Source organism: Lissotriton helveticus, chromosome 1_2, assembly GCF_964261635.1.
Source record: "Lissotriton helveticus chromosome 1_2, aLisHel1.1, whole genome shotgun sequence".
Taxonomy (NCBI): domain Eukaryota; kingdom Metazoa; phylum Chordata; class Amphibia; order Caudata; family Salamandridae; genus Lissotriton; species Lissotriton helveticus.
In genome coordinates, this window is record NC_136058.1 from 55,350,080 (window position 1) to 55,368,632 (window position 18,553).

The window sequence follows — 18,553 nt, forward strand, 5'->3', positions numbered from 1 at the left end:
ACGGTTTGACACCCTAGCGAATGTCTGAAGAGCGCTGTAGAAAAATAAATAATGTCCGGGGTTGTCAGAGAAGAAGAGTAACTTGTTTTCACCGCTGCTTCCAGGATGCTCTCTCCAGGTGCCTGTAGTACTGAAGCCGATGAATGAACTGGGAGTGCCTGTCCCCGCCCCTGAGCACAGCTCCCGGACCCGCCCACTCCAGATATATACCCTGGGCGGGCGCGCTCGCCCGCTCCTGCACGGGCTCTGCTGGAGCAGCATGCGCCCCTCCCTGCCGCGGCACCGGCAGCCCCGCAGCCTTGCGCCGCCCTCCCCCGGGGAGCATGACCCAGGCTCAGCCTCCGTGCGCTCGCGCTAACTCCACCAGCAGGAGAATGTGGGACCCCAACTCCTCCATCATGCCCAAGGAGAGGAGCAACGCCACCAAGTCCGAGGACTGCGGCTCCGTGTCCGTGGTCTTCCCCCTGACCATGATGATAACGGGCATGGTGGGCAACGCGCTGGCCATGCTGCTGGTCTACCGGTCCTACGGCAAGAAGGAGAACAAGCGCAAGAGGTCCTTCCTGCTGTGCATCGGCTCCCTGGCTCTGACCGACCTGACGGGGCAGCTGCTCACCAGCCCCATCGTCATCTCCGTCTACCTGTCCGGCCGGCAGTGGAGCCACGTGGACCCCTCGGGCCACCTGTGCGCCTTCTTCGGGCTCAGCATGACCACGTTCGGGCTCTGCCCCCTCTTCATCGCCAGCGCCATGGCCATCGAGAGAGCCCTGGCCATCCGGACCCCGCACTGGTACTCGAGCCACATGAAGACCCGGGCCACCAAGACGGTGCTGCTCTGCATCTGGCTGGGCGCGCTGGCCTTCGCCATGCTGCCCATCGCCGGGGTGGGGCAGTACAGCGTGCAGTGGCCGGGCACCTGGTGCTTCATCAGCACGGGGGACACGCACGTTCCGGGGAACACGTTCTTCGCCTCGGCCTTTGCCTCCCTGGGACTCCTGGCCTTGATAGTGACTTTCTCCTGCAACGTGGTCACGATCCGGGCGCTGGTGGCCCGCTGCAGGAACAAGAGCGCCACCTCACAGGTCAGCAAGCAGTGGGAGCGCATCACAATGGAGACCCTCATCCAGCTGCTGGGCATCATGTGCGTGCTCTTCGCCTGCTGGGCTCCTCTGTTGGTGAGTCGGGCGCCGGGACCCTGGCATGGTGTGTTTGAGTTACTCTGCAAGTCCGCAGCTGGGCGTCATGTATGTGTCATGCGCGAGTTCTCCTGCTGCTGTCTGCTCGTGCGTCAGGCACTGGGCCCCTGGCACTGGGCGTTTGAGCATGTACCACTCACTGTACGTGTGTATCTGCCAGCCTGCAGCAGGACGTCATGTATGTATCGTGTGCGCGCTCTTGGGTCTGGTCTGTGGTGGCGGCTCAGGCGCCGGGCCACTGGTGTATGCCACTCTAAATGTGTATGTTCCATACACATGTGTATGTGCCAGCCTGCAGCTGGGCATCATGTATGTATGGTGTGTGCTCTTCGCCTCAGGCCTCATCTGATGCTGCCTGCAGCCGAGCATCGCGCCTGTGCCTTTGGACTGCTGGTTTCCTCTGCTGGTAGGGAAGAGACTGGCTCCTGGCACCGTGCGTGTGAGCGTCTGCCACTTTGCATGTGTGCCTGCTAACCGGCAGCTGGACTTCATGTAAGCATCACGCATGTGTTCTTCGCCTGTGGCCTCCTGTGCTGATGAGGCAGGAGCCAGGTCCCTGGTACAGTGTGTGCTCTGCACCTGTCAGCGAGACCGCCCTCATTCTCCAACACCCCAGAAAACTGAGTCTCTCTCTGGTTCAAACTTTGTCTCCGGGACGCTTTGCAGAACGCGCAGTGAGTGTGCGATTGCTCGCAATATGTCCCTATTGTCATTAACATTGCGGCTGATTTTGTCCAGTGAGGGGTGGCTCTCGGTGAAGGATACGTAACTGGTTAAACACTTTCCTGTCATAGCTCTATTGACAGTGTTACGACGTCACTAGAGTAGCACAGGTGCGTGTGTACATGTTAGGAGCCGTGCGTGAGCGCCCCTGAGATAGTCCCCGCTCACCATCCACAGAGTTTAATGTCCCATCCGCTGGCGCGGAGGGCGAGAGCGGCTGCTGGAAGCAGAGGGAGTCCGGTGGTCCGCTCCGGTCCTGGCAGCGCTATGCAGACTCCCACTCCTGCTCAGTCTATATGTGAAACTGAGCACGGATTGCATAGAGTCGTGCTTTCAACTGAGGTGAACGTTGCTGGCACCTGTGGGGCGTGGGACGAGGGCAAGATGTATGAGACTGTGTCAAACTGGAGAAAATTCTGAGTCGTGACACCATTTGTGATGTACTAGGCAGCAGCACCCGAGGGTGATTAAGATGCCAAATGGCAGATTCTTTAAGGATTGGCGCTAGCGCTAAGTCACTCAGACTGACGTAAAGAGGCACACACTCTTGCCAGGGTATATGCTTCCTAGTCAAAACACACAAAAACGGACAGTGGACCAAGAGAGCAACCAGGAAGGCACCAATCCAATGTAATCACCAATTGAAATTATTTAAATACAAAGTTACGTTCTTGTGTGCCAATCTACAAATGTGCCCTCTGTCCAAGAGCACTCCCCTATTACCAGGGGCAACTAAATGAAACATTAAATCAGTGTAATCCAATCCTGCGGCAGGAGAAAGCCACCAACGATGCAGCATTGGATTACACAATAGCAAGGTAATTGCGTACACTCTTGATATGGCCCAGGGAGTAACAATTATATTGTGACACTACATTGCTGTGGCTATCATACCACACATGCTTTACATCCCGCTGCAAATTACCAAGCGATATTAAACATATTAAAGAATATTGGATTACGCACTGGCTCAAATAGATGAGCCGAATGCAAGGGTCTAAATACCACCCCTGTCACAACATGCCACTTGGCCAGGGCTATTATCTCAAATTCTCTGCATAGTTTCTACATTGCCCTGAAGAAGTCCTGTTTTTTTTTTTTTTTAGGACAAAACGTGTTGGCTGTCTGTCTTTTAAAGAAAGAACCAATAAAGGAAAAGAAACAACTCAACCAGTGTACAACGACTTGGTGGCTTCATAGAGAATTATTATTCAAAGGACTCTTTGAACATTGCTGTAAAGTGGTGCATCTCTGATTTGGTGTTTGATATATGCTTCCCAGTGCAAAAGAGATTTTGTGCTGGGAAAGGGTCCCTTTTTAGCGCAAATATTACTTTGCGCTGGTTTGTACCACATCTAGGAGTTCGTTTACTCGGCGAATTGTAGACATTACATTGCAAGCACCCACCATTTTTGACTCAGAGTCCAATATACTGAGGAAGGCAGACAAGGCTTTGTGTCAAATATAGCGCCTCCTTGAAGCAGGAATTAAATTGGAGAAATGCTTTTATTTTAAGAAACATTGCATATGTGCTGCACTTCACAGCGTATATGTAATGTGTGGATTGTTTTAAAATCCGCATACGCATGGGAGTTTGGCTTCCAGTGAAACACCTAAAAACTTCACAAACACCTATGCCCCGTTTAAAACCCTGTGCATGGCGCTAGGCAGCGCCATGCACAGGGCATTAGACCAGCAGCTGGGCATTTTTTAACGAATATAGGCATTTTAAGTACATATGGCTCTACGCTGGGCAATGCAGTACAGCAACTTGGGAGGCAGCACTGCGTCCCAAAAGATGATACATTTGCCACAAGGTGTGAATACATACGGCTTCTCACGCACAAAGCTGCAGCACACTCACTAAGGGGCAGGTTTACAAATCTTTTTATGCAAGGCAAGGTGCCGCATTGCACAAGGAGAAAATCAGAGTACAGAGCTGCTGTATCTTCTAAGATTGTCTGCTATCATCCCACGCAGTGGTGTGCTAATAAGGGTTCTTTGCACAAGACCAAGCGTAGCACCGTGGCGAAGAAGTTATCGTGCTCTATCTAATATGGAATCTGTGCACATTTCTATACCTGGACAAACATAGAAGGATCCCATGCATTGAATGTGTGCTGTGCACGTCAGCCCACGTGCAATGCATGTTTTGAGAAATTATAACACTTCTCCTTGTTAAATCTGGCTTCGAGGAGGTTTTTGACGGAAAGCTTGGTCTTTCTATTTTAGTAGTTTGGACTTTGCGTCAAAACCCATGGGTATTATGACTTATTCACTCAAGTGACACCCCTTGACTAAAAGAGACAAAGCAGTGCAGTACTCGTTTTCTACTTTCAGAGTAGCGCATGTTCTAGCACAAAATATCTTTTGCGCTGGAAAGTACTGTTCTCCTTTTTTCAATTAAACAGTTCATGTCATCACTTTGCAGTGGTGCAACGCCATAGTAAATCTGGGCCTGTGTGTCCATGTCTGTTCAATGTGCCGCATGCTGCATGCCATGTACCGCAGCACTGTAGGACAATTTCTCAGGGAGGATGCGGCCTAATGGCCAGAGCTGCCGACCGTGGAACTGGGGAAATTGGTGAACCTGGTTCGAGCCTCGGCTCACCCGGTTAAATAATAGGGTTATAGAGTATAATATAACAAGCCACATTTATACACAAATCTAAATTCATTCTACTTTCTAAATAATTCTAGTCTTTTTTAAGTATTGAAAAACACAAATTCTTCCTCCAAGACTTTTGACTGAACTGTGAATTTAAAGTGCATTTGCCGCAAAGAATCAGGTAGAACGTTAAAGGATTGTTTTTGTTCGTGGCCAACTCCTGAAAACGACTTTTGAACTAAACTAGGAATCTCCGCCATTGGCTACCACGGTTGAAATGAGCCTTAATGCAGGCAAGAAAAATGGTTCCCTAAGTTGGGTAATAAAAGACAGTCATAAATGGAGAGATACCGAGGACCCACTGCATCCAAGGCACCGGTACCACTGCACCTGCTGCACAGGTGAAATTAACGCCTTTTAATTCACCTCCTTTATACGGCATGAGGAAGATCTCTCTGCCGCTCAAGCAAATTATTTCATGAAAACTGGAACTTGTTTGTGCATGAGAGTGTCCTGCTGTTCAAGAGCAGGAGAACACGTTTTGATAAATAGATTAGTTTAGCTCTTGTACATTTCGTTACTTTTCTATGCCAGCTATTTCTAAGACGGGCTTACTGTATGCCATGCCGTGTTCACCATTGGACAGTGTTGTCCAGCTAAGAGTCTTGCAATTCGGAAAATGTCTCATACTTAGCAGCGTCATCTGATCATAGGCATCTCCATGGAAAGTGTGGGATAGTGTGGGGCTTTTTTTCGGCTAATGGTGTTAGATGGAGATTATGGTCGATGGCTTTGAGATGCAGTAGAGCCCAAAGGCCTAAGGGTCATGCTCTAGGCGCCTGATTTGAGAGACACATTATTTGCCAAATTATGAATTCTGCAGTAAGTATGTAGCTGCATGGCATCTGAATGATAGAATTCAGTCTGGTAATCAGTCATTTACTGGCATTTCAGTGGTTGATTATGAATCTTTGATCATAAGCGTCTTCGCAGACGATGAACTCTGTATAGTCAAGGCCACCATCTATGGATTTCTGTAGCCCTTCAATCAAGGGCAAGCTATCATATACTTGAATGAGTCTGTGTAGCTAGACTGGAGCACACCGATACCACTAGTTTAGAGCTGAAGCTCCAATTAGTACAATACTACAAAAAGGCTTCTTTAGGAAATGTGGAAACAGTAGCCTTGTGAAATGGCCATCAATCTACCGGGAAAAGGTAACGAGATAACTGGTCCTTTCCAACAAAATATTTCAAAACTGTTGCTAAATGAGCGACCCAACTTCCTCATACAAGTTCCCTGGTTCTCTATTGTTTGGAAAAAGGACCACATGATGTATTTAGAAGCACAATTTCTCAAGAAATTGTCTAAAAATATGGAGGTTCTGAAGGGTCACTAATTACATTTTCCAATACTCTCTTGGTGGGTAAGTCAATCCATACTCTAGTAAAAGTTAATTGAGATTTCACTCTTTCCAAGAAAAGAGTTGTGGCAAGCGTTGCATTTTCACCTTAATTTATATTAAAATCTCTGCAGAGTTACAGGCGCTACATACAGTTACACATCTTGGTATGCAATTTTGTAAGGCTAATCCTTTTTAAAATGCATATAGTTAATTTCTTCTACATTGTACTTCCTTTCATTTTTCCACCATACCCCTTTTCAGTACATTTTCAGTCATATCCTTGTAACTGACAGTCTGTGTGAAGGCGCATGTGGAAAACTCAAAAGTTACACAGCTCACTATCACACAGCACAGAGAGCAGTGCTGGAGTGTACGAAATTGGGTTTTTGATTGAGGGGTGAAAACCCTTCTCAAGCAACAGCCACAATCTTTATCAGGGTGAACCATAAAAGTCTCTAAAGTAGCCTGTGGTTAACGCACTACTAGCTTGGCACAAAAGCAATCAGTGGCAGTTTCTTCATTTCATCGTGAGGGCTTTGATGGGCCATGCCTGTTGCCCCCATACACATTGCCAATTGAAAGAGCCAAATAACATTGCCATTATTGCCAATTATAATCCGTAATTACACAAAGGACATATGCACTTTACCACTGCACAGCAGTGGTAAAGTGCCTAGAGTCCTAACACCAGCAAAAACGGAGTCATTAAAATAGGAGGCATAAGGCAAAATGGTTAGGGATAAACCTGCAAAAAGGGCCAGGTCTAACACAACCTCCCACCAGCCTAAAGCCCCAGGAGACCAATCAATACCTTGATGGACGTCCCTGATTGGGGCAATAGTACATGGACCCTGGCCCAGGCCTTCCAGAAACCAGTTGGATCCTCCTATCCACACGCTCAGGGCCCACTGAGCTTAATCATGGGGAACCCTTCTCCGCACCTGTGGACCTCATCTGTGCAGCGCCTATGCTTTGCTCACAGATGTGTCCCAGCAGGCATACAGTACCCAAATGGCCAATACAGTAATGCTGTCCAGTCCACCCCTGGGGTGTGACTCCTTTCCCCCTCCCAGGGGCAACACTGTCCACCAGGTGCCACTGACAGCTGTCTCTGACAAGAGCCTGGCCTCATGCCTCTCAGGGCTCTCTAATCTCTGTGGTGTCCAAAGAGAGTGGGATGTGGTAGTCCAAGGTGCCTAACGCCCTTTGTACACTCTCCCTCCTGCCATGTCAGGGCTGGCATCTTGACACTGGCCCCCAGCCCAGAGTCTGTATCCTGAGGTTGGACAGGAGACTGGGGGGGGAGGGGTTCTCCCACACTCTGTGCTTCTCCCATGGGCTCTGCACCCTCCCCCTTGGAGAGGTAATCACTGACTCCAGAAATGTCAGGGCAGCTGTGGCAGGTGTCCTGCACAATTCTCCCATCATTTCAGGGGTGCTATTCAGCAACTAGTACACCAGCCTAGGGTCTGTATCCTTAGGCTTGACAGTAGTCAGGGGTGAAGCTTCCCTCTCCCTGCCCACACTACTGGAGTTCTGCAACCTCCCACCCAGAGCGATACACCCAGATGACAAAGCTGTAGGGGCACTACTAGCCCGTTGCCAGTTGCTCTTTCCTCCAGGTCAAGGGAACACCCTCAACCTGGCCCTCCAACCCAGGATCTGTACCCTTAGACTGAACCTGTACCTTGAAAGCCAGGACTTCCGGGGAAGTACAACCACCCCACTCAAGGGAGACACACTCCTCATGAGTTGTATGAGAGTCTGCCTGGTGCAGATCTCCACCCTCCTGTCCACCTGACAGTGCATGAAGACCCCCCCAGGCCATAGGTGGCCTCCCCAGTGTCAGTCCCGGGGTGCTCTGACCCCAGAGTTGGCAACCCCTGACCCACTGGTCCTCTCATTGGGGAATGTCTCCCCCCTGACCCCTTTCTCTGGAATCATGCACCGTCCCACCTGGAGTGGTGCTGCCAGACAGCAGAACTGGTGGGATGCTTGTGACAGACCCCCCCCAGCTCACCTAACACACTGGGATCACCCTTAAGGGATGGCTTCCTGGTACAGACTAGGCCCCCCTCCTGGTGCTCACTCATGGAACCACCCAGGCTCTGGGACTGGGTTTCGGGCAACTCCCTCTACTCAGAGACAGGACATGGGACCCCCCACCCCTCCCACTACTCTGTGGCCTATCTGGGTCACTACAATCCTGAGACATCTCCTTCAGGATCACTTTCAAAAGCTTCTTCAGACCCTCTGCAATCCACCAAAAGGTCTCCCTCCAGCATAAGCTCCCTGGGATCAGAGAAATCACACTCCACCGAGTGTTGGCATAGCTGTGGAACACAGGGACTAAACATATGCTCTCCCACAATTGAGTCACACAGCCCCTCATATGTTTTGACCAAACTACCCTCTCCTCACCATTCAGTGTCTTGCAAAAGTATCCCACATCACCCTCCTGAGACTCGTGAGAAAGTGTCTGACTGGTCCTGTCACTCTTCTGGGTGGTCTCCATACTCACATACCAGGGCTTCTACCATGGGGGAACCCCTCTACCTGCACCTCTCACATAGAGTCAGTAGTGTGTCCTTCCCACTACTAGGAATATGATCCCCTGTGCCAGTTCCCTTATCCACCACAGGGACCCTGCGCACCACTGGAGCTACCTCATAAACCTAAATCCCCTGCTGTATGCCAACCCCTCCTTCAAGTCGCCACATCTCTGGGTGTGTGTACTTCTCCCTCAGCACTAGACGTCACATTTTTGCTGACACCATCTGAGCTGGACTCTGCACTCATGGCTTCAACCTCCAGCCCAACCAAGCTTAGTTACTGAGCAACACACATTTCCTTTTGCTTAACTAAGACACTCATGGCATCAACCCTCTTGAGCTCCTCGTCAAGCTCTCTCATTCTCATTTCATGCTCCAACAGCATTTTCTTTTCTTCCAGGGCAAATTTCTGCTTCTTTGTGTCCCATTCCCGTTTTGCTTGCTCCAACTCCTGATCCCTGGCCCTCTGTCTGTCCAACACATCTTGGGTACACACTCCTAGAGGATACATTGCTGCCAGGCCTAGAGGCCCCTCCCCCTACAGGCAGATCCTGAACTTCAAAACCCCCTGACTGGTTTTCCTCTCCCAGTTCCATGTCATCATCCTCAATCTTCTCAGTTTGTTTGGCTATGCAAAAGGCCACCAAGGCATGAAGCAGTTTCCCCTTCTGGGCAGAACTCCTCCTACGACAACAAAGATCTTTGCAGAGCTACTTTAAGTCACTTACAGTGTAGGAATACAACTTCCCAATCTCAAATGCACTTTCTGCTACAATAAATAGGTCACCTAGGTGAGACATGACTGACTGTCAAGGGTAAAAACAACAATTGATGGACAGAATGCAGAACAATGTCATATATTCACCCCAGTACAGAGATCTGGGCCTACATCCATCGTTTTTTTGCACTCCACACCACCCCAGTTCAGACATGGCCATATGCAAATCAGCCTTGACCCTGTGCCTCATGGGAACAGTCCAGCCCGAACTGCCAAGCCATGTCTTTCCTGGACCGGAATCAAGCATCCTAGGACTGGTTTCTGGCTATCAGCCGTCTTCAGCCAGGATAGCTTGACTCCAGTGGTGTGGAGAGCATGGGACTCACGTCTGAGCATACCCATCCCACTCAGGGTGACAAATGCAAAAACAACAATTGATGGACAGAATGCAGAACAATGTCATACATTCACCCCAGTACAGAGATCTGGGCCTAAATCCATCCGAGTCCCGTGCTCTCCATGCCACTGGAATCAAGCTATCCAGGCCGATGAGGGCTGAAAGCCCGAAACCGGTCCTTGGATGCTTGTTTCCAGTCCAGGGAGGACCTGGCTTGGCAGTTCGGGCTGGACTGTTCCCATGGGGCACAGGGTCAAGACTGATTTGCATATGGCTGGGTCCAAATTGGAATGGCATGGTGAGCAAAAAAAACGATGGATTTAGGCCCAGATCTCTGTACTGGGGTGAATGTGTGACATTGTTCTGCATTCTGTCCATCACCTGTTTTTTTTTGCATTTGTCACCCCGAGTGGGACGGGTATGCTCAGACGTGAGTCCTGTGCTCTCCATTCCACTGGAATCAAGCTATCCAGGCTGATGAGGGCTGAAAGCCCGAAACCGGTCCTTGGATGCTTGTTTCCAGTCTAGGGAGGACCCGGCTTGGCAGTTCGGGCTGGACTGTTCCCATGGGGCACAGGGTCTAGACTGATTTGCATATGGCTGGGTCCAAACTGGAATGGCATGTTGAGCAAAAAAACGATGGATTTAGGCCCAGATCTCTGTACTGGGGTGAATGTATGACATTGTTCTGCATTCTGTCCATCACCTGTTGTTTTGCATTTGACTGTCAAGGGTGTCACAAAAAGTCGGAAAACGTAAAACAGTATGTGGTTGCATACTGGTGTAACTGCAGAGTTTGTAGTGCAACAATGAGTCACTGTGGTCCTGCGCAAACGCATGTTCTATCCTCACCGCTGACATCCAGTGTTAGAAATGGGGTTTCTGGTTGGCTAAGGTATGCACATAAGCCAGGCAGATCCCCCCCACTCTAGTCAGGGTAAAGGAGTTACACACCCAAGATAACCCTTGCTCATCCTCTTAGTAGCTTGCCAGAGCAGTCAGGCTAATCTCAGAGGCAATATGTAAAGTGTTTGGGCAACACACACATACCAGTGACACATCAAATTCACCACAAAAGAGACTCCACCCCAGGTTACATAATTATATCTCATAAATTGTATATAAAACACATAGACCACAATCACATTGACCATAAATCGGTTTGCAACTAGGCAATGGTCATAACATCATAGGTAGTGCAATAAAGGTAATACTTTTAGGTTCCACATGTCATTAAAAACATAATGAAAACAGCACCCTACAACATCACTGTACATATTATACAAGTCCTGAACAGACATTTGCTATTCTGTCTTAGTAAGGCATAAAAAGACATAAATCCTGAGAGCAGGACATAAAAATGCATACATTAGATGCAGAGCTCAAACACATAAATTGCTCATTGTAAATCAGGCCCTGAACGCAGGAACACCTGTAGTGAGGTAATTCCAAACAATGCCCCAGAGGAAGGTGATAACCAGTAGCTTGTGATCAGGTGGTGAAGTGCGGCGGGTCCCAGGTCGTCTAGGCCACAGCTGCGCTAGAAATAGGAGTACAGAGGCAAAGGTTATTCTCTCAGCCGGAAGACCACGAGCGGTCTTCAGCCCATTTATTTATACCCTTGGGACGAGCCTGCCCGGAGGGATGTATGGATGCGTGAGAATACCGCAACATTGTTGTAGAGAGTCCGGGTGGCTCAGCATCGAGGGATCCCAGAAGGGTCTCCGGTCTAGACTAACCAATGACTCACAGTGCAGCCATCCAAGCTTCAAGAGGCAGGAGGCGTGAGGGTTCTCTGCTCCACTGGGCTGAGGCATATCAGCCCGGTGCAGCTGCAAGGTTCCAGCTTCCCTTCAATCAGGAGGTGTCCCCGCTTTACTCCGCACCCAGGTTTTCACTGCAGAGGTGCTGGGGCACTCGGTGCGCTGCATCTCGCTCGGACGGGGCCGCGCCTTGTGATGGTTTCTCTTCTGGGTGTTTCCGGCACCTCTGTGGCTGCAGGACTGGTTGCTCAGCTGACGAGCGCCGTACCTGGAATCAGAGATCTTCTGTGCCCTCGGGCTCTTTACACAGTGGGTGGGGGCTCAGCCCAGAACTCGAGCACCCGGATGTTTTTCTTTTACTTTATTGAGCTGAAAAAAGACATACATTACAAGATTGAGGCTCTACAGGTCGCCCCAGCATCACAATGTCCAATGCATTGATGTTACAGGTACTCAAGCAACTATTTATATACCTACTGCATGCGTTTATTTAACAATATTGTAATTGCAAAACATTTATACCAGGTTGCATTACTCAAGCCTGGTGAAATACAGCCAGCGTCTTTGTGATGTCTCATAGCCCATCACGGGGGTGCCCAGAGGAGGCAGTCAGAATGGCAGACGCAGCCTGATCAGGCACGTCCAGTGCTATGGCAGCCCTATTTCTGAAGTATGTAATGAAAGGTTCCCATATGTCTAAGGTCCCAGAATATAGTGAGTTGTTCCTGACAGTAGGACACATCCGATAGCCATGCTGTGCTAATTGTGGTTGGCTTCCGGCCCCAGTGTATTGCTACCCTGAGCTTCGTGAGTAGGAGCATCATCACCACGAGATGGCAAAGTGTGCCAGGAGCTTCTTTTTCATAGCTGAGGAGGCAGGTCTGGCGGGATAGGAGTCCCTATAATGTCACCGATAATGCCACATTCATCACCCAATAGTTCGCCAACCTCGGACAGGTCCAGGCCAAATGTAAGAGCGTGGCCCCAGTCGCTGAACAACATGAACAATTTGAGTTCCCTAGCAGGCCCATCTTGTGTAGTTGCAAAGGTGTGTGATACCTTCGGGAGTATGTATTTGAAGTGTATTAATCATAGCCTATAGTTGGGGGATAATAGTTCAGTTTGGCCACAGCAGTATTCCCTCCTGTCCGACGAGATTTCATAGCCCAGCTCCCTCCTCCAAGCCACCCGACCCTTGGAGGTGTGAAGCATGGACCCGCCATTGTGATTGAGTAGCGTCCAGTGCTAACTTTGCGCAGAGATGTAGTAGTGTAAATATACTCCAGTGCTGTGGAGGCTGGTGGGGTTGGTATTTCGCGTGGCACATTGCTCTGATTTGATAATGCAATAGCGTGTCCATGATGACTGAGAGTGCGCGTAGTGGAGTTGGCAAGTGAGATGAGGAACTGGACATCCGGGAATAAGTCTGCAGCTGTTTTCACTCCAAATGCGGCAGCTTGACCTGCCGCACCCCTGTCCTGCAGAGGGGGGAACATGGAATTATCTGCCAACTGAGTTGATGGTCCATATAATATCGTAAGTCGAGAGCGTCGGCGGAGACCATCCCACGCCCATCACATGCATTCCACTGTATTGATTTCAGTCTCGGGTGCTTTGCATGGCTGTAACAATGTCTTTGCCAATGGCCATGGGTGCACCTGGTCATGCTCCACTGCCACATGTGGCTAAAATTGGGTGTAATGGAGCTAATAGTGCAGGAAACTTACCTGAGCACAGAAGGCGTACAATTGTAAGTCTGGTGCATCAAGTCCGCTTCGCGTGAGTGGCAATGTTAGAAGTTCATATCTTACTCTGGGCGGCTGGCTGGCCCATACGAGTGTGACTACGTTGGATCTCAGCCGTTTAACGAATAGCGTTGTGAGTGCCATTAGGATGTTGACAAAGAGGTATAAAAATTGCGGCAGCACAATTATTTATGCGATTGCTATTTGCCAGGCAAGGAATAATGGTAGTTTATTCCAAATCTGGATGTGCGACTCAAGCCAGTCCATTGCTCACACACGTATTTAACCTTCCAGAGCTCCTCCAAGTCTCTGCTCAGCCATATACCAAATATTTGGTTGGCTCAATTGCCCATTTTAAGGGGTACTCCGTATGGTATGGCGTGGCGGCCTCCGTGAGCAGAAAAAGTATTGACTCCCCCAGTTACCCAGTATTCCTGAATATCCCCCAAATCAAATTGCTTCACGCATCATGGGATCATGGTTTTTACACAGGTCCCGGATATTGAGGGTACTATCATCAGCGTAGAGTGACACAACCAGGTCCCCGGCTGGAAAAACCAATGCCATGTTTAGCATGATTTTGAGGTAGTCTAGCAGCCAGTGGCTCTATGGCCACTGCAAACAAGAATGGAGATGGGGGCAGCCCTGTCTGGTTCCATGGGTAATCGCAATTGGCTCAGATATGTGCAAACACCCTGATGGTTAGCGTGCAACGCTCATGGCACCTTCCAAGGAGTGATGCACAAGGGGGCTTACGCGAAGGGAAATACCAGAAAAACTCACCAAATAAGTAAAGCACAAAGGAGCTCTCAGTAAAGTAAAGCACAAGGAAATTTCCAGCAATGCCAAAGGAAATTTCCAGCCTAGTAAAGCACAAGGAAAGCTTTGAAGTCCCTCAGTATCCAAAACAGGAGGCAAGCACACGCAAGCCCCTTGAAGAGCCTTCACAAGCAGGATACGATGGCAGGGCAAAAAGAGTCAGGCCTTTTCCTCAACCACAGACAGAAGCAGCAACTGCAGGCCAACCCACAGCTCCCACAGAAAAGGCAGCGCTCCTCACATAGCTCTTCTTCTTGGCAAAGTGCTCTTGTTTCCAGAAGTAATATAAAGTCCTGGGTTTTAAAGTCTCATAAGTATACCCCATTTTCTTATTGTTCTCTTTGTGGTAAGGTTCTCTGGGCCCAGTCCAAACCAGTCCTAGCCTCATTGGTCCAGCGTGACCCCAGGGGGTGGAAACAGCATTGTGTAAAGGAGATCAACCCTATTCAGGTGCTAGTGAAACTCCTCCCACCACGCTAAATGCAGACCAGGTCTATTCAGCCTATCGATGAGTCATCCAGGCAAGTAAAGACACACCTCGACCCTCCTTATGTCTGTCTAGAGTGAATGCACATTGCCAGCACCTGTCACTCCAAAACCAAATGGTGAATACATAAACAGGCAGAGGCACACAGAATTGTAAAGCAAGAAAAATGCCCACTTTCTAAAAGTGCAAAGAATTATAAGAGCAGAATGCACTGCTTTCCTTGTTCATTCTTGTTGCGACTTTCAATGATTGCTTGCAAGCATGAGTCTGTGATCTATCCCGGAGCCATGGCAATACAATAAGAAGTATAAAAGGCACATGGCTGGTATACCACTCAGTCGCCCATCCAAGATTCAACATAGACATGTGGAGGTGAACAATTCATATTGAGAGCTCACGCGTAGCTTTACCCAATGCATTTCGAGCTGTTTATACTCTTCGTCAGGGGTTACTGAAACGATAACATCATAAACAACTGAACCATCTGTACAAGAATACATTTGATGTTTCATAGGTGTGCACTTAGTATTAAACTACAATTAAACCACAAACAAACCCACCACCTCATTCTTATGGACCCCATTGTAGCGAAATACAATTACCCACACCAGCTCATGAAATACGAAAAAAATTGACACATGTAAAGAAAGTCACCTCAGTTTATGTCTAACGTGCCAATTGAAATCAAAGCCTCTTGATTGTGGTACGCGGATCACTCTCGACCCATGCTCAAATCCAACCCACAGCCCCCTTCTCTTTGCCCAAAATCCTGATGTTTAACGTCCATTCAGCATGAGCCATAATGCAAGCTTATAAACAACTAACTTAAACGCCGCGGGTGGCAACGCAACTGAGTGGCACACCAACCGTGTGCCTTTTATACCACTTTCTAAAAGTGACATTTTCAAAAACACAATTTAAAAACCACATTTGTTATTACATTTTGAGTTCACAGGGCCTAAACTCATTTTCTCTAGCTTGTCCCAATTGAAAGTTTTGAAAGTACACATGTAACATGTTACAGTGTAGCTCCAATGATAACCTATGGGACAGACATCCTTTCAACAGTGAAAAAAGAAATACACAGTATTTCACTATCTGGGCATGTAACACCCACCAGTACATGGCTTACCTTTCATGTTCACTGCACCATGTCCACAGGGGTACCTTGAGCCTACCTGACTGGTGCCTTACATGTACAAAAAGGGAAGGTTAGCGCCTGGCAAGTGTGTGCACTTGCCAGGGGCAGTTTACAACAGTGTGCAGATACATCAGTGGCAGGTCTTAGACACATTTACAGAGCTACTCATATGGGTGGCATAACCAGTGCCGCAAGCTCACTAGTAGCATTTGATTTACAAACCCTGGTACACTAAGTGCACTTTCCCAGTAAGCCAAATATGCCAATCATGGATAACCATTCATAATCAGTATTTAGACAGAGAGCATATGCACTTTAGCACAGATCAGCAGTGGTAAAGCGCCCAGAGTCCTAACTCCAACAGAAACATGGTCCGAAAAATAGGAGGCTAAAGGCAAAAAGTTTGGGGATAAACCTCCAAAAAAGAGCCAAGACTAACAATGATCATGCTCCCTTTCCTCTCAATTACCTGTAGGGGCACTGGTAGCAAAGGGAATGTCAGCAGTTTGTCTTTGTCTCTGTCTATCACCCGATCTCCTCATTCAATATCACTACCTTTGGCCTATCTCCTGGTGTCTGCATATGCTTTCATCTTTTCTTTCCTGGAGGCATCATCTGTTTGAATTTTTGTGAAGTCCATATGCCGAATTGCAGTCCACAATTCCTGAGGGATCATTGTTCATATTACCTCACCAAACATGATTATGGCAGTGGTTGAATGAGGGTTTGTGTGGTAGGCTCTTTGAATCTGGCATTGAGCTTCATCCAGCCCTATTCCTTCTGCAGACACGTTCTGCACTTTCCTTTTTAGGGTCCCCATAAAGCGTTCAACTACACCATTGGTCTGCAGCTACATGGGGTAATGCGTTGGTGTTCAGCACCTAGTAGTGTCACAAATAGTTTGAATTCTTTGCTGTTAAATGGAAGACCACTGTAAGACTTCAAGATGTTGGCTATACTCCAAGTTGCAAATATGTCATACACAGCATGTATCACTTCACTATGTCCCGTGGATGAGACACTTTGGACATGTGGGAATTGCAAGTGTTCATCCATGAGTACCAAAAGGTTTTGGCCATTTGTGAGGGGTCCAAAGAAATTAATGGCACCCTTTCCTACACTTTCTCAGGGAGATCAGAAATCATTAGTGGATGGTGAGCTGTCTCAGTTGACAGACACTGGCACATATGACAAGCTTGCAGTCTTTTCCCACTAGCCCATCCATTTTTGGGAACCATACCCTTTCACGAAGAGCTCTCTTTGTGGCTGCTACTCCACAATGGCCTTCATGAGCTAGCTCAATGGCCTTAAGTAGTTTGTATTTCCCTGTTTGATTTACAAGCAGCTATTTGACTGTGGCCATGTCCTCACTCATGTGGGTATCCGTAGTAACTGACAAGGCTGGTGGAGCGCTGCTGTGGAGGATGAAGTTGAGATAATCTTCCGCAACCGATGGTATTGACGCCATCGACTCTTGACAGATACTCAGCTGGATTGTGCTCTTTTCCTGGTCTATGAATGATGTCTTGCAGTCAAAGTTCCCAGCGTTCAATCCTGGGGGGCATCTTGGCTTTGGGGTTGCCAAAAATGGTCTGAGTTCATGATGGTCCATTATAACTGTGAATGTCTTGCCATACAGAAAACCATGAACATGTCACATGCCCACACAACTTCAGGCTTTCCTTTTCAGGCTGTGAGTATGACCTCTCTGTGTCAGACAAACTATGACTAGCATATGCATTTTATGGCCGCTGTGCTGCACCAGAGGGGCTCTAGCTCTACTGGGGTTGTATCCACTGTCACTTCTGTTTGAATAATTGGATTAAAATACGCCCCAATAGTTGCTTTTTAAATGGCTGTCTTGACATCTTGGAAGCTTTTCACAAATGCTGCAGACCATTTAAAGTCAGAATTGTGCTCTGTTAAGTCTCTCAGTGGTGCACAGTCTCTCAGTAGTGCACTGATATAGCTTAGTGTTGTATGTAGCGAGAACAATAGCCAGCCATACTTCCTACAACCATAGATCGTAAGGGAAGACCAGTCTCTGTTAGCGCTTTTCCTGTGTCAAAGTCAGGTACTATCTCCTCCGAGAAGATGTGGCCAAAAAACTTGAGCTTGGATTTATGCAGTCCATACTTGTTGGCATTCAAATTTAGACCAGCATCCATGAGCAACTGACACACCTTCTGGAGCGCTTTGTCATGTTCTCATCTGGTGCTTCCAAATATTAGGATGTCATCCCTATAATTTATGGCATTGGGCACTGACTGAATGACTCACCTGATTACATCCTGGAAAAATTCAGAAGCTGATGAAATGACAAAACATTTCGCTTATACCTAAACAATCCTATGTGCATTGAGAACGTGGTGATGTCTTCATAGTTCTCTTCGAGTTCCAGTTGATGATACCCCTTTTTTAGGTCAAGCTTCAAGAATATTGTGGCACCATTCAGTTGTGTTATCTTATTGGCAATGTAGGGTCCTTGGAGCCTACACAGCATTTGTGACTGGAGGTAGACCCTCACGGTCCTCTAGATTATGAGGCTCAGTCACTTAATCCTGTGGCGTGCAGCGGACTTTGATGCTTCCCGGATTCTAGTCCATTGGACGCACAGAGCACCTGATGATACAACCTTTTTCTGCAATAATTGGAGACATTGATTGCCTGTCTCCTACGCTCTCGATATCCAGCGTACTGTACCCTGACTCGCTTCTGTTTTCTGGCAGATTTATCCGTGCCACTTCCCATGACTGGGTGCCTGACGGGTCTCTATCTGAGTATAATTTCCCTTTTCTCACTGGGTTTTATGTGCACCCCTCTCACTCAGTCTGCAGGATGTTGAGATTTTTCTGGTGTCCCTCATTGTGAGGTCCTGATGAGACCCCCCCAATAACAGTGGGATCGAAATGTCATTGACTTACATATTAATGAACCATTTCAAGTCTTTGTGAAATAATAACAAAACTGTTGAATCAAAATTGTTTTACTGATGATG

The 18,553-nt window shown here is 48.2% G+C and overlaps 1 protein-coding gene across 1 annotated transcript in view; it reads left to right on the top strand.

Annotated features, from left to right (window-relative positions):
- The first annotated feature begins 323 nt into the window (after nt 1–323).
- Nucleotides 324–18,553, top strand: part of PTGER3 (prostaglandin E receptor 3) — a 251,507-nt gene continuing 233,277 nt past the window's right edge. The window contains exon 1 of the mRNA XM_078673419.1: nt 324–1,175. Coding sequence (XP_078529545.1) covers nt 324–1,175 — 852 coding nt within the window. The remainder of the gene's footprint in view (nt 1,176–18,553) is intronic.